Genomic DNA, 16,439 nt, shown 5'->3' with positions numbered 1-16,439 from the left:
GAACAAGGTGGCGTCAGTCACCTGGAGAAACTGGTAGGTTATCCGAGAGTTGTGCACCGAGTCGGTGTCTAAGGCTATGACCTTGGCAACGAGTGAGCCTTTATCGGTGGATCTGGGGATCTTTTCCTCCACCACAGAGCCGTGGGCGCGCCACGGAGAGACAATAATCGGAGCGTTGTCGTTCTGGTCCACAATGATGATGTGGACCGTCACGTTGCTGCTGAGTGGAGGAGAGCCAGAGTCTCTGGCCTCGATGTGGAAAAGAAACTCCTTCTCGATCTCATAGTCAAAGGTTTTTAGTGCGTAAAGATTACCGTTCTCTGGATTGATGGAGAACAGCATGGACATGGAGGTGTTGGCTATCTCCTTCTCTAGGATGAAATAAACTAGATACTGGTTTTCATGGAGGTCAGGGTCAAACGCAGTGAGAGAACTGAGCAAGGCCCCAGGTGCGTTATTCTCCATTACACGTATAGTATAAAATGACTGAGGGAACTGTGGCGCGTTGTCATTCACATCTAATAGATGCACAGTTATTGTTTCGTTATCAGATAAAGGCGGCGTGCCGGCATCTGAAACAATCAGTGTGATTTCATATTCAGGTACTGATTCACGGTCCAAGGGTTCAGACACTATAAGCTTGTAATGGAAGGGTCTATCTGATGATTTGTTTAGAATAAAGTGCATAAGCTGATTTATGGATAGGCTTACTTTGCCATTATCTCCAGTGTCTCTGTCACTTATGCCTACTAGAGCAATGACGCTTCCTACTTGGATGTTCTCCTCCACTGTGGTTTTTACCAATTCTATGGTAATTTCCGGATAATTGTCATTCATATCCTCCACGTGGACGACTACTTTACACTGCCCCAGCAAGGGATGCGTCCCTTTGTCTCTGGCCTCAATGTGCATCTCATACAATTTCATGTCTTCATAATCAATAGTACCCTTCACACTTATCTCCCCTGTGTTAGGATTCAATGCAAACACGTCTTGTGTTTTTTCCGACGTGTAAAGGGTGAATGAGTACACTATCTCCGAATTTGGACCCTCGTCGCGATCTGTAGCGTTAAGCTTCATCACTAAGGTCCCCATCGGGGAATTTTCTGTCATATTAATTGTGTAGGTCTGCTTGTCAAACCGAGGAGGATTATCGTTTGTATCTTGTACTCTAACATCAATATTGGCTGTGCCGGAGCGCACAGGAACCCCGCCGTCCACAGCAGTCAGTACTAAATTATGAACAGCATTCTCCTCTCTGTCTAAAGATTTAGTCAACACCAAATCTACATATTGAGTTCCATCACTGCCTGTCTGAATTTCAATGTTGAAATTTTCACTTACACTAAGTCTGTATGTTTTAATTGTATTTATCCCAACATCTGGATCCACTCCATTAGGCAGGGAGAATCTCTCTCCCGGTGTTGCCGATTCTGAAACGTCGAGCTCCACTCTGTCTCGTCGAAAATGTGGAGCGTTATCATTTATGTCCGTTATTCCAAGTTCAATGTTGAAGATACGTAAAGGGCTTTCTATTATAACATCAAGCTTTAGAAAACAGGAGGTGGTTTTTGTCGGACAAAGATATTCCCTGTCCATCTTTTCCACAATATACAACTCTCCTGTCTTTTTATTGACATCTAGATATTTTTTGTTATGGAAAATGTCAAGTTTTACCTCTCGTTGGGCCAAACCTCCAGGCTCAAGTCCCAAATCCGCAGCAAGATTAGCCACAACAGAGCCCCTTTCCATCTCCTCCTCTATGGTGTACCGTGTCACAGACAAAGCGCTGGGCCATACTGCATACAAGACAAAGACAGTGGCCCAAAAATTCATAATTTCGTCTACAGGTGACAATACTCCAGATTCTAAAAACGTGTTGTTTTTGTTGGTTTTTAAGGTCAGAAAAAAAACATCTTAGGATATGCCGTATGGTCGTTTTTTTAATTCAAGCATAAAAAGCACATCTTCCTGAAGCAGTATCCTAAAGCCTTTGCAAATGGGTATGTCATGGCCCCCAGATGGGAGATGCATTATGCTTTAGTGGTCAACAGTGACACCATGTGACAGAAACTGTACGTAACTTGGCTGTTAAAATCAGATTTGTTGGCCAAAAACTGGCCAAAGTATGCTCTCACAGGACTGTGAAATGTAGCAGGATTTGTGGAAGGGCTACCCCTGTACTTTCCGACAAACAATAGCAGGTTCAGTTTATGTGTATACTAAAACTACACTGTATTTTACCATGGATTGCAAAATACAGTGGGGTTAGAACGTTTGGGCACCCCTGGTAAAAATGTGTATTAATGTAAATAAAGAAGCCAAGCAAAGATGGAAAAATCTCCAAAGGCATCAAATGACAGATTAGACATTCGTATAATATGTCACAAAAAGTTAGATTTTATTTCCATCATTTACACTTTCAAAACAGAAATATAGAAAACAAAAAAATGGCGTCTGCAAAAGTTTGGGCACCCTGCATTGTTTATGGCATGCAACGCCCCCTTTGGCAAGCTGAGACTGACAGTGTCATGGACTGTTATCAATCATCATCTGAAAAGACCAGGGGATTTCAATCTTAAGGTGTTAAATGCCCAGACCCATCTTACCTTGGCCCAACAATCAGTACTATGGGTTCTTCTAAGCAGTTGTCTAGAAAACTGAAACTGAAAATAGTTGACACTCACAAAGCAGGAGAAGGCTAAAAGAAGATAGCAAAACGTTTTCACATGCCAATATTCTCTGTTTCGAATGTAATTAAGATATGGCAGTCATCAGGAACAGTGGAAGTTAAAGCAAGATCTTGAAGACAAAGAAAAATATCAGACAGAACAGCTTGCAGGATTGTGAGAAAAGCAAGTCAAAACCCACATTTGACTGCACAATCCATCCAGAAAGACCTGGCAGACACTGAAGTTGTGGTACACCATTCCACTATGAAGAGATACTTGTACAAATATGGTCTTCATGGGACGGTCATCAGAGGAAAATCTCTTCTAGGTCCTCACCAAAAAATCTGTGTTTGAAGTTTGCAAATGAACATATAAACAAGCCTGATGCATTGTGGAAACAAGTTTTGTGGACCGACGAGGTTGAACTATAACTTTTTGGCCAGAATGAGCAAAAGTACATTTGGAAAAGAAAGGGAACAGAATTTAATGAAATAACCTCTTTCCAACTTATCAATCATGCTTTGGGGTTGTATTGCGGCCAGTGGCACAGGGAACATTTCATGAATAGAAGGAAAAAGGGATTAAATAAAATTTCAGACGCTAACTTGATGCTTTCTGTGAAAAAGCTGAAGTAAAAGAGAAGATGGCTTCTACAAATGGATAATGATACTAAATACACCTCAAAATCCACTGTGGATTACTTCAAGAGGCGTAAACTGAAGGTTTTATCATGGCCTTAACAATCTCCTGACCTTAACATAATGTAAAATCTATAGATAGACCTTAAAAGAACAGTGCGTGACAGACAGCCCAGAAATCTTGAAGAACTGGAAGACTTTTGTAAGGATGAATGGGCAAAGATACCTCAAACAAGAATTGAAAGACTCTAGGCTGGCTACAAGAAGCGTTTACAAGTTGTGTTATTTGCCAGAGGGGGAAGTACAAGGTATTAACTCTGCAGGGTAACCAAACTTTTGCAGACGCCATTATTTTGTTATTTTGAAAGTGTAAATGATGGAAATATATCTAACTTTTGTGACAATTTATACGACTGTATAATGTATATGTCATTTAATGTCTTTTGTAGATTTTTCCATCTTTTCTTGGTTTCTTTAACTTGTCCCTTTCAGCTTTTTTACTCATAACTTAGTTTTAGAAATATAGAGCTGCTGCATATTCACAAGGGTCTTTTTTTCCCTCAAACACAGAAACCCACTCACCACTTATCTTGTACAAAACTTAAAGGAACACCTACAATATAATGTAATTCAATAACAACACAAGCTACAGAATCAAAAAAAAAATATGATAAGCTTCCCAAAATATTTAATTATTAATTATTATTAATTATAAAATTGTATTGCAACAGATAACTATAATACCTTGTTAAATTGTTAATAAATACTTTGCAAACCATCTTAGTTATTATTTATTATGTTCATTTATTATTTTCATTGGTTACTGGTTGGTTTGTAATTTGGTTATAAGCAGTGTCTAGATGTTATTATAAAGTTGCAACATGTATAAAAAAATATGTATACATTACAGTACTGTGCATAAGTCTTAGGCAGGTGTGAAAAAAGGCTGTAAACTAAGAATTTATTCCAAAATATAAATGATGAATCTTCATTTTGATCACTTTGCAAAATGCAAAGTGTGCAAACAAAAGAAAAATTTAAATCACATCACATGCACTTGAAAAGAGTTGGGCAACATGGAGGATCTTAGATGCAGTAGTCGGCCAAGGAAACTTAGTGCAGCAGATGCAAAACATGTCTAGCTTATTTCCCTTCAAAATTGAAAGATGTCCAGCAGTGACCTCAGCTCAGAAGTGACAAAATTTGAAATATTTGGCTGTAGCAGAAGGCACTTTGTTCGCCAAAGGGCTGGAGAGCAGTACAATATCCAGGCAACAATTAGGCATGGTGGAGGTTCCTTGCACGTTTGGAGCTGCATTTCTGCTAATGGAGTTTGATATTTGGTCAGGATTAATGCTGTCCTCATTGCTCAGAAATACAGACAGAAAATTATCCATCATGCAGTATCATCAGAGAGGCTATCTTCAGTGTAAAGAAGAACAAGGAGTCCTGGAAGTGATAGTATGGCCCCTGCGGAGCCCTGATCTCAACATCTTCGAGAGTTGTGGTTAGTTCTCCAAGATGTTAGGAACAACCTACCAGCCGAGTTCCTTCAAACTGTGCGCAGGTGTACCTAGAGGAATTTATGCTGTTTTGAAGGCAAAGACTGGTCACATCAAATATTGATTTGATTTAGATTCCTCTTCTGTTCATTCACTACATTTTGTTAATTGATGAAAATAAACTGTTAACACTTCCGTTTTTGAAAGCATTCTTAGTTTACAGCCTTTTTTCATACCTGCCTAAGACTTTTGCACAGTACTGTATGTATACAGTAAATATACACACACTCACATATATATGTGTATATGTATGTCCACTACCGGTCAAAAGTTTGAGGTCACTTAGAAATTTCAATTGCACTCCATTATAGACAGAATACCAGCTGAGATCAGTTGCATTGTTTTTCTCACCAGGGCAGCAGTTCAGATTACATTATGTGCTCACATAAATGCAACAGGGTTCTCCAATACTTTTCTAGTTAGTTTTTTAAAATGCTATCAGGTTAGTACACAGAATGAGCCTTTGGAGGATTGGACGAATGTGATTGTGGGCAATGTAGATATTGCATCAAAGATCAGCCAGCCACTCAGATCAACTGGTATTCTGTCTACAAGGGAGTGAAATGGAAATTTGTCAGTGACACTAAACCTTTGACCAGTAGTGTAGAGCCTATAGATATTTTTTTCATATAATTTAATGAAGAGCAAACAGTTGGATCATTGCTTTACCAAGCACTTACTAACCAATAACTAAGTATGAAAAACATCAGTTGCAACTTTACAATAGTATCCAGATATTGTTTATTAATGGTTTACAAAGTATTTATTTACAATTTAACAAGGTATTACAGTCATCTGTTTCAACTTTATAGTAACCATCCAGACACTGTTTATAGACTCTTTACAAACCACTAAAACCTTTTATAAAGTGTTAGGAATATCTGGTCCATCCTTCTATGATGTAATGTTTATAGATGTTTTACAAGTGGTTTCTTGAAGGTTAACAAACATTTTTGAATCATTACTCGATACCTAACATAGTATACGAGGGATATAACGTGTGTAACAATAAACTAGTTAGCACTACTAATAGTTTACTAATTTAATTGTTGAACGGTAAAATTACGGTAGGCTAACAGTTAAATGGCAATTAACTTAAGATGAATTAACAATCAATTTACCATCTATTAATGATGGTTAAAGTATAAAGTGTCACCTACAAATTTACTGAAATTAAATTATTACAAATAAAAAAAACTCTTAATTTTCCACCTAATTTTTATTACCTTCTTCTTCTTGTCACTTGATGTCAACAGAGCACCAGGTTATGCTATAGTACTGAAACCATAAATCATGCTGTTACATCTGGAAAAGTTGTTTTTATGCCAATGAAGCCAATCAGAGCCTCTCTGTTGTCTCGGTAAGGCCAAGGTTATGAATCTGTAAACTCTTGCATACCTTAAAAACTTTTAACAGCAGTAACTTTCAACACAGACAGACACACACACACACACACACACACACACACACACACACACACACACACACCAAGTCTGTATTTGCACACATTTTCAGGATATTCATTTTCAAGATGTAAATTGTGTATAAATATTTCTATATGTATCTGCTCTGTTTTTATATATTAAAGTGAGATCAGAAACAGGGCTTTGATTTAATATATAATACTACTGACTATTGTTGTTTGTGGTTTCAGTATGTGTGTCCGTCCCAAGAAAAGAGAGTTAATTATGCCCCTCTATATTCCTCAGCTCATTTTGCTTTTGTCTGACAGTCTTTTTGGCTTACGTCATTGCAACCTCCCAGCCCCACACACCCTGAGTTTTAAATGTAAAATGAATCAACCCTCCTTACCTCAGACTGTCTCGTTGGTGTGCATTGATTCTTACTCAATGATGCCATCTGCTGGAGAAATATGTTGCTTTGCCACATGGTGCAAGCGTTCATGATCATGATCATAGGCGCATTAATTGTGACTGGGTGTGAATCATGGATAAATACAATTACATCCACTATTTTGATAAAAACCTGGGTACACCTGAATGTTCAATAACCCTGTCCCGGGACATTCCTTCGCCATCATAGGAAACGTAAATTTAACATAACATACTGCCCCAGTCTTCATTGAGTTGTACCATGTGCGCCATCTGGTGGACGATAGATGGAATTTCAGCTGGCTTGGAAAGAACAACTTGGTCAAAACTATTTCAGCACCATGACCATAGACAGTTCCCAATGCAAATGACCATCACGGACCAAGGATGGAAAGTTACAATAGTTGCCATGTGTTGAGTATCATATGGCTGTAACGGAAATTACTGTAAAATGTTATACCTTTTAATTACTATAATTTCACCAGTGACAACACTATAATTTTATTACAATTTCACCAAACACAGACTTTAAAAGCCTATTGGTTTGGTCTTCAGGTGTAGACATAGCTGACACATTTATTTGATATTTCTGAACATGTTTTTTACTTATCCTAAATGAACCTAAAATGACTATTTTCTATCTTTTACTTTCTTGCAGCAGAAAGTAAGAATAATCCCACACCTCTGTTCATAGAACAGAGCTTTATTCCTCACTCATCTGAAAGTGTGCCAAGCTGACCTAAATGCGGCTGCCCCTTCAGCCGTCCCTAGGGATCACCTTACTGCAGAGAAGGTTAGCCTTCTCCCCTCCATGTTCTCTAGGGACGTCTCTTTCCTTATTAACTGAATTATTTTCAATCTGAGCCATAAAACAACCTAATTATCCTGCTCATTTCTGGCCAGTGGCCAGCTCTAATCTGTTGATGCTAGAAACTAATTCCCTGAGACGTAAGCTGTAAAAGGGCACAGAAAGAAAAGTCACAGGCCCTCTAGCTTACATCCAGGTGTGGCATTTGAGCTGAGCCCTCTTCCCCTGATGCTTGTATGCATGTCTGTGGTCTTAATTAAAGTGATATTTCGACAGCGAGAGAGAGAGAGAGAGAGAGAGAGAGAGAGAAAGACAGAGAAAGAAACAGAGAGGAGGTTCTGTTTGTTCAGTTAATGAACCTCACTATTCTCTGCGGGCAAATGGAAATGCAAGCACACCAATTAGCATATGTTAGCATTTTACTATGTTTGTTCCTCGCTGTGGAAAACAGCTTACCAAGGCAAAAAGATTTCCACCCTTGTAAGAGAAGCTGTGGAACTTTTTTACCCCAAAATACTTGACTCAAGCTAATAATACATAGATCTGGAGAATTCACATTTAAATGCTTTATCTATGTAAATCGACTGAATCTGTGTTTGAAGGCTTGCGTGTATCAGTAATCATGGGTTGGGTTAGGCCTTTTTTATGAATTAGCATGTCCAAGAGACATAAGGAAGACCATATGCAAAAAATACTTTATTTTCATAAATTTGTACAGTACATATTTGGGGAACCTCCCCGCTTTACAGTTGTCTGCATCCTGTTGCAGCTTGCATATACATTATCCTACTATGTGTCATATTCACAAACACTCTGTTAGCAAACAAACATACGAGAAAACACCTTTTCTTTTCATAAAATCAAAAATATAACTTCATAATGATGTGCAAAATTTTTGTCTACTAATGCTTTTTCAAAACATTTTGGATGTAATTGCTGCTCCAGTTTGATTGTCTAAATAATAATGATAGTAGTCATAATAATAGTAATAATAATAATAATAACAATAATAATAATAATAGGCAGACACATACATAGCCGTCAGACTTAATTTCCATTCAGCATGTTTGCCATAATGGATTGTTTATTCATTATTTCTCTTTTGCAAATCCTCTGTATTTTTTATCCCATTTGTAAATGATTTGTTCATAAATGTATGTACTGAATGGTCTCTTCCTATTCACATGAGGTTATCTGTCATTTTTAATCATTTATTCAGAAAGTCATTGAAAAGTCAGTCATTGTACAGGTCATTATTTATAATTGCAGCCTCTCCTTGGGGAGACATCTGAAGACGTCGCTTCTTGCCAAAGGTAGAGAAGGAATTGTGGACATCCAGCTCGCTTCGGGGTGCTGCGGGCCTCAGGGTGCAAAATCCTGATGGCGTCCCAGGGATGTACACATTGTGGTGGTAGTCAGGTGGTGGGTGTGTGGGAGGATGCAATTGAGGGTGGGGTGGGATTGATGGCTGCTGCTGTTGGGGAGGAGGTGTGCACCGAGGAGTCCAGGGGCGAGAGGGGACCCGAGTGGTTGAAGGAGACATCTTATAGTCTGTAGTATGACATAGATAAGAAGAAAGGAGAGGAAAAGCAGCTACTTAATTATTCAATATTGACTTACGGCTGGAGTGTTATATTCATTTGCATAGCGCTTTTCTGAAACAAAGTTGAGTGACAGTAAACGATGACATAAGCAACAAAAATACAAAACAGAACTATAATGATGAGATATGAATATAACCCTGCTTCCGGTAGTGTCAGTGGAGATGAGTTAAGTCTATACCAACAAACCAATAAAGGCAAAAACAAAAGAAAACAGATGTTAATACCCAAAAGCATAGATGTGTGCTGTGTTGTATGTTGTAAATATGTGTTCTTGTGTACACAACATACAGTAAATGTATACATAACCCTATAGTTGGTTGTAGGTCACTCTTTGGCCTCTCTTTACCTTTCATCCCTCTCATGTGAGTACCCCAGGTCCAGTACTGTCCAGGCCCCATGGAGGTGACATAGTTTTCTGGGTCTGCATGCATTGCCTTACGCATGAGGGTGCCATCCATGTTGATAGAGTTATAACTGCAAACAAGATACCAGTCTGTAATGACAACACACTTTACTCATATGTAAATGTAATATTTATATCCATTCTAACGCAAGTGATCTTTATGCAGGCTCTGTACTTCACCTCAGTATGTGAACATTTTATGCTTTAGTACAATTGCTTTAATCTGGGTTATAAAAGAACAAATGTCAACGTTCAAAAAGTGTACCTTTTAATGGAGGAGTTCTGATTCTTTGTGAGAGACCAGTCTGTGTTTGGCTGCTTCAGCTGCCGGAAAAATAGCATGACATAATTAAATTTCAAAAACAAAATACTAAATCTCCATGTAAAGGCACATGCAATGCAATGTCACTGTCCAGGTCTAGTTTGAGAAATGTCTCTTTTCAAAGCAAGTTTCAATCAGATCTAACAAACAAAGCCTGTTCATTCTGTCCCCTTGGATGAGTAGAGGTCAGTGATAATTGACATGAGGAGCAGTATATCTTTGTGCTTGTCCTGTAATGGAGACATGACTCTTTTTACATGGATCGCGGCTGCCGCCTTGTGGATGTTTGGCAGAGCAGCGTTTTTAAGAGCGGAGATGCTGTTGCCTCCAGCTACAACTCGCCTGTCACTTAATTTTGCTGTTATCGTCTGTGGCACAGCGTGAGAGGTGAATGAGAGCACCCGTGAGATATTTATTCCGGCTCTGAGTCCCATAGTATGGATTCCACGCTCTATTAATTCCCTTAAAAGTTGTTAACATGGAGAATGCGACGTAAGCGTCTTATTATTCAAAATACACGTCCCGCCAACTACGCACAAAACCAATTAGAACCCCACCGGGATGAAACGAAACATGATTTTGATCTTCAAAGAAACCGTGCCAGGGAGGAAATTAAGAAAATTACACACGTCATTGTTTTGTGGATTTTATGCATCATTTTTACATTAATATTTGCCTGATGCTCCTCGAGCAAGGTTTTTAATTAAAAGTCTCACAGAGAGCCTTGGAAACTTTGAGGTCCTTGCAGCTGTATATGCACAACCCAAGACAGCTAAACACACGCGCACGCATACACGTACACGCACATGTCTTACACGCTTGAGTATCTCTCTTTTCACCTTCAATTCATCAACTTAAGCAGGCATATGTACTTTCTTTGCGTAATACACAAATAGTTTAATTGAGATTTGTCTTTGAGGTTTAATGTGTCACTGACGACCTTACGACGACTCATATGGGTACGCTGAGGGACACCACCGGGTGAATTACGGGAACCAATTAACGACAGGAAGGACACATTCTCCTGAAGGAGCATAGCTCCAGGCAGAACATTCACCGTGACCTCGAAATCCCTCTTGTGGCCAGAGGTGCATGTGCCAGTGACCGGACTGACATTTCTCAGTCTGGTGAAGTACGGTACCATGGCCCTGAGTCTTCGTCGCTCTGCGTTTTAATGAAAAAATGGATGCGACAATGAGCAATACGCCCATATTTACGATCTACTGCCCAGTCTATTACAATTAGAAAACACTAGTGCAGACATCCTGCCTATGTAAATTCTCTTTCTCCTTGTCTCCTTCCTTCACCCTCCTTCTATGCCCCCCTCCTTTCTCTCCTGTCTTCCACAACCTTGCTCGACAAATATGAAACCACATCTCTCTCTCTCTCTCTCTCTCTCTCTCTCTCTCTCTCTCTCTCTCTCTCTCTCTCTCTCTCTCTCTCTCTCTCTCTCTCTCTCTCTCCCCCCCCTCTCTCTCCCTACCGCTCTCCTCGCATTCAGAGGACAACGTCGGGGCCGATCTACAGGCGGTCCACGTCTCAGTCTAGTGATGTCCTTGCACCCCCTTCTTCTCCTTGCCCCCTCCCCTCTCGATGTCCTCCCCTGTCTTCCCAAAACCATCCATTTGCCATTTTTCATCAATAATGGACAGCCCCCTCCCATGCGAATATGCCACATTGTGTGTAGTATAATGGTCCAGCCGTGCTTGTGCCCTTGAGGCATAGTTAGTGAGGTTGTATGTCCTGTATTGTTAGTTTGAGGACAAGAAGGCTTGTCGCAAACCCGACTGGTAAAAAAAGAATAGTCTGACCCCAGCATGTGAATTCAGATAACTGCCATTCATCTTGCCCTTATGTATAACCTTGACGTTTTGTTTAAACTCAGGTAGATGTGCTGTGGAGCAGGTGTGTGCCCCCTCACTGCATGAAAAGCACGTGCCAATGACACCAGATGATGCATTAGTATCCCAGGTCACAACCTATTATAATTAAGTTCATGAATTATTCTTCAAAGCTTTTCCACGTTTAATTAATTGGCGAAAACGTGTCGTGAAGACACCTGAAAATGTTACCAAGACTGAACAGAGGACACAACTTGAACTACTCTCCTCTTCCTCTCACACAGTAATTGAAATCTCACTTCAGAGATAAGCCATGGTATGCGCACAGAATATGCTCCTTGCAAGATAGGGCTTTACTTTCATTACCATGTCAATTCAAATGTAATCTCACATCGTCTCATTTCATTTCACCGGTGCAAAACATTACCACGGCTGCACAATAGGATAAATTATTGCCAGAGTTATAAAAACAGTTGAGACAACATGCTGTTTAGCACACTTACTAAGAAGAGAGAGAAGAACCCCGGTTTAAATCTGTCTGGAATACGTGATTTGACCTTCATGGGAAAAAGTCACAGTCTAGATGCTTATCAGATAGAAAACTGAGATGGGTTTTGTTGTGACAGTGAGAGAAACAGACGGATTTAAATGAACATGAGCTCTCGGGTCTTGTACTATACGCTGATTTCATTGTACCTCATTGGGAGTAGTTGATCCGTTGTTCACAGATGCGCTCCGGCTTTGCGCGTTCCACGAGTTTTCAGCGCTCTTCGCTTCGTTGTTCCTCGGCGTGCTGCCGGGGCTGCACGGCTTCAGAAACATAAAGTCACTTTTGGCAGATTCTGGAGTTAGGCAGACTTTATAACAATATGACTGAGAGAGACTGCTGTTTCCATTCACCTCCATACAGTTCGTAGGCACTTTAGCCGCGGATGAAATCTGCAGGTTGAGGTTGGATTTTTTGAACACCTCTGGAGGCGGATCGGGCTGAAACCCCCCGCAGCAACAACAGGCAAACGGGGGGAGGTTGTACCCGCTAATGGTCTCCCTGTCCTTGTAGCACTTGATCACAGCCAGCACGATAATAGCCACAAGGAATATTAAAGATATTGTGCTCAGTGACACGATCAAATAGAGAGCGAGGTTTGAGGGGGGCTGTGGGCTGAGTGTGAGGTCTCCGAAATCTGACAGCGACTCAGGCACGCTGTCCACCACTGTGAGGAGAATGGAGACCGTGGCGGAGAGCGGCGGCTGCCCATTGTCCTTGAGTAATATTACCAGTCTTTGCCTTGTTGCGTCTTTTTCCACTAGCCGGCGAATAGTCCTGATTTCGCCCGTGTACAGAGCCACACTAAACAGCCCTGGGTCTGTAGCTTGCAACACCTGATAGGACAGCCGGGAGTTTTGCCCGGCGTCTGCGTCTAACGCTGTTATTTTGGTAACCAGATACCCAGCATCTACTGACCGCGGAACCACCTCTGTGGCCACTGTGCCGTTTTTTGGCAGCGGGGATACAATAACAGGTGCATTGTCGTTCTGGTCCAAGACAAAGACGTTGACTGTGATATTACTGGCGAGAGGGGGGAAACCAGCGTCCTGCGCTTGTACCAGAATCTGAAAGTTTCTAAGTTGCTCATAATCAAAAGAGCGCAGTGCGTAGATATTGCCGTTGTCAGAGTTGATTGAGACATAAGTGGACACGGGCATGCCCTGAATCTGACCCTCGAGAATGGAATAAGAAAGATATGCGTTCTGATTAGAATCGGGGTCGAATGCAGTTACAGAGCAAATGGACGCGCCCGGGGCATTATTTTCGGTCACATAAACTGTATATGAAGGTTGAGAGAATCGCGGGGGGTTGTCATTAATGTCAGACACTTGAACGAGGATAGTTTTCCTAGTGGAGAGCGAAGGAGAGCCCAAATCTCGGGCTGTGAGGGTGATGTTGTACTCTGACACCGTTTCCCTGTCCAGAAACTCACTTGTCACCAGAGTATAATAGTTTTTAAAAGATGAATGGAGCTGAAAGGGAACGTTGCTCGGAATCTGGCAGTCAACGTTTCCGTTCTCTCCCGAGTCCCGGTCCATTACACTGATAACGGCTATCACCGTGCCCGGTGGCGCGTCTTCCTGGACAGGAGTAGACACTGATGTGAGGATGACTTCGGGCGCGTTGTCATTCACATCTAGGATGTCTACCAGCACTTTGCTGTGTACTGCCACAGCCAAGGGTCCTCTGTCTTTTGCCTGCACATACAGCTCATATACGCTGGATTTCTCATAGTCCACAATGCCCTTCACTCGGATTTCACCAGTGTATGGATCCACGCTGAACAGTTCGCGCACCTTGAGGGGTGCGTGCCCGCTAAACGCGTAGGTCACCTCCCCATTCGAGCCCTCATCCAGGTCTGTGGCGTTCAGCTTCAGCACCAGCGTCCCCCTAGGTGCGTTCTCCACCATACTTGCTCGGTACAGTGATCGGTCAAATACGGGCACGTTATCGTTTGCGTCTAACACTGTAATAGTAATCAATGCTGTCCCAGAGCGTTCCGGTGACCCCCCGTCAAAGGCAGTCAAAACCATTTCGTGCTTTTTCTGCTGTTCCCGGTCCAGTGGGGTGTCCAGCACGAGCTCCGCAAACTTGCTTCCATCATTGCGCGTCTGGATATTCAGTACAAAGTGCTCGTTTGCGCTCAGCTGGTAAGAGCGAAGAGAGTTGGTGCCCACGTCCTGGTCCTGTGCGCTCTCTAACGGGAAACAAGAGCCTGGCGCAGCCGATTCTGTGATGTCAAGATTAAACTCGCTCCATGGGAAACTAGGGGAGTTGTCATTCACATCTAAAATCTCTACTTCCACTCGGTACAGTTCTAATGGATTTTCAATTACCACTTGCAAGTGTAAAAAACAGCTCGGGCTTCGTTCACACAGCTCCTCTCTGTCTATCTTTTCGTTGACGAAGAGGATACCATTCTCCAAGTTCACTTCTAAATATTGTCTCTTTGCGCCGGAAACTATACGAAACCGGCGGGCTGACAGCTTGGCCACATCCAAGCCCAGGTCTTCGGCAATGTTTCCCACAAATGCTCCATGCTCCAGCTCTTCTGGAATGGAGTACCGAATTTGCGCAAGAACCAAGTCCACTACACACGCACACAAAAGCAGACATACTACCAGCCCAGTAACCGGTACCCAACTGCCTTTGGGGAGTCTGTGATCCATTTCAGCCGCGTGCGTAAAATCACCTCACCCAGACATCTGTCGCCTCATAAAGCCATTCAACTGTAGCTAAAAAGTACATACAAACAAACAGACTGTCCCAAATGTAGCTCTAAGTTTGTAACATTTATCTGAACACATAAGTTTACTAGATAGTTAAGCTGAGAGGTGAGGAGAGTGAAAGTACCTCTCTCTCTATCTATCTCTGTTGTGCTCCACGCGCAACACTGGTGGTGTGTGAACGGGTGAGGCTCGCGCTTTGATTTTCCAGTGTATTAGACACTCGGAGGAGCTGGTGGGTAGGCGTGTGTGTGTATGTGTGTTTGTGTGTGTGTGAGAGAGAGAGAGAGAGGGAGAGAGAGGGAGAGAGAGGGGGTGGGTGGACGTAGCTTCTCGCAGCTCCGTATTGGAGGACGCTGACGCGAAGTGCGACTCTAATTACTGGAGACATTTAACCCTTTCACATCCTCATCCTCCTATGTTCCTCTGACCCATTAAAGAGACGACAAGGCGTAAATTTGACACCAGACTTCAGAGCCAGATTTGGATTAGGGGACAAATTGTGTTGTGGGTTTCGTTTTCTAGGTTAAATTTAACAGATGAGGATGGACAAGGATTTGTCATGTGACCACATTGCCCTACAGGCCCAGGATGGCATTGGTAGCAAACATTATTTTACCTTGATTTGTTGTAACCCTCATTATAGCTACTAGCCTACGTGCGCTCAGTCGCTGTGCCTTGCAACACATTATCACCCCCAACTCGTCAACATAAAAACGAGCCAGTAGCCACTGCCAGTAGGCTCCTGGGATTATATGCTTTTTAATGAGAGCTCTTTGAAGATGAATGCCCACATTGCAAAAACAGTCCCATTCATTAATAATCATACACGAAATTGGGTTTTACAAAAACAACCTTTCCTACATGCTGCGGCTTAAATTAATACAGTGACAATGAACGCGATACTCTCATACAAATGCGCGTTACACGACATTAATTTACTTAAGTAGGCCTGAACATGTATCCACATAATTAACGTAAAAGCAATGTCATAAAGCCGTAATCATACTTGTCTCTAATCAGGTATTATAGTTGGGATTAGATAAATATTCCATAGGTGATGTGTTTACAGTTTCAGAAAGAGAGAGCATGAAGGATGTTTTCGAGGACTACAATTTTTGACTGCAATAAGTGCCTTCAGTAAATCAAAGTTCTACCACTGAGCAGAGTAGTTTTTATAGGACAAAGAGGACAACTCGGGCCTCTTTAGAGTGCTGCACATGTTTGTTCAGATCTAATCTTTTTCTGTTCATCCTGGTCAGTAAGACAACCAATGAACCACAGCAGAGAGAGGGAAAGAGAGATAGAAAGGGAGAGCGAGAGAGAGAGAGTGAGTGAGAGAGAAACTGAAGGATGCCTTTGTGAATTTGGGTTCGTCTCCAGACAGACACGAGTGGCATCCTAATGTAAAACAGTGGCTTGAAATCTGAAAGTCTCTTCTTGGGACTGAGGACACAGCCTTGGCCTCCGGGCATCGCTGA

The 16,439-nt window shown here is 41.7% G+C and overlaps 2 protein-coding genes across 4 annotated transcripts in view; both read right to left on the bottom strand.

Moving 5' to 3' along the window:
* Positions 1-1,991, bottom strand: part of pcdhb (protocadherin b) — a 2,725-nt gene extending 734 nt beyond the window's left edge. The window contains exon 1 of one of the 2 annotated variants that reach the window (XM_034882904.1): positions 22-1,991. In XM_034882904.1, the coding sequence (XP_034738795.1) occupies positions 22-1,836 (1,815 nt within the window). In that variant the 5' untranslated portion in view covers positions 1,837-1,991. The remainder of the gene's footprint in view (positions 1-21) is intronic. The other variant, XM_034882903.1, reaches the window with a different exon arrangement.
* A 6,207-nt stretch (positions 1,992-8,198) lies between these two features.
* On the bottom strand, positions 8,199-15,199 carry si:ch73-233f7.1 (uncharacterized protein LOC100537710 homolog). 2 transcript variants are annotated; one of them, XM_034884071.1, is made up of 4 exons: positions 12,379-15,196; positions 9,785-9,843; positions 9,463-9,590; positions 8,199-9,063 (listed from the first exon to the last, which is right to left on the bottom strand). In XM_034884071.1, the coding sequence occupies exons 1-4, from the start codon at positions 14,899-14,901 to the stop codon at positions 8,747-8,749; spliced, it is 3,027 nt and encodes a 1,008-aa protein (XP_034739962.1). In that variant the 5' UTR covers positions 14,902-15,196; the 3' UTR covers positions 8,199-8,746. The 2 variants fall into 2 exon arrangements, with proteins under 2 accessions (XP_034739962.1, XP_034739963.1); XM_034884072.1 differs by lacking the exon at positions 8,199-9,063 and having other exon boundaries at positions 9,508-9,609; positions 12,379-15,199.
* Positions 15,200-16,439: the final 1,240 nt, after the last annotated feature.

This window comes from Etheostoma cragini, chromosome 10, assembly GCF_013103735.1.
Source record: "Etheostoma cragini isolate CJK2018 chromosome 10, CSU_Ecrag_1.0, whole genome shotgun sequence".
Lineage (NCBI taxonomy): Eukaryota > Metazoa > Chordata > Actinopteri > Perciformes > Percidae > Etheostoma > Etheostoma cragini.
The sequence above is the reverse complement of the archived record's forward strand: the minus strand, read 5'-3'. Positions and strand labels throughout refer to the sequence as shown.

Coding starts and splice junctions, on each gene's coding strand:
- si:ch73-233f7.1 (XM_034884071.1), bottom strand. CDS start 14,901: ATGGATCACAGACTCCCCAAAGGCAGTTGGGTACCGGTTACTGGGCTG. Junction 9,844..12,378: donor GATCAACTACTCCCAATGAG/GTACAATGAAAT, acceptor TTTTTCCGGCAG/CTGAAGCAGCCAAACACAGA. Junction 9,591..9,784: donor CAGAACTCCTCCATTAAAAG/GTACACTTTTTG, acceptor TCTTGTTTGCAG/TTATAACTCTATCAACATGG.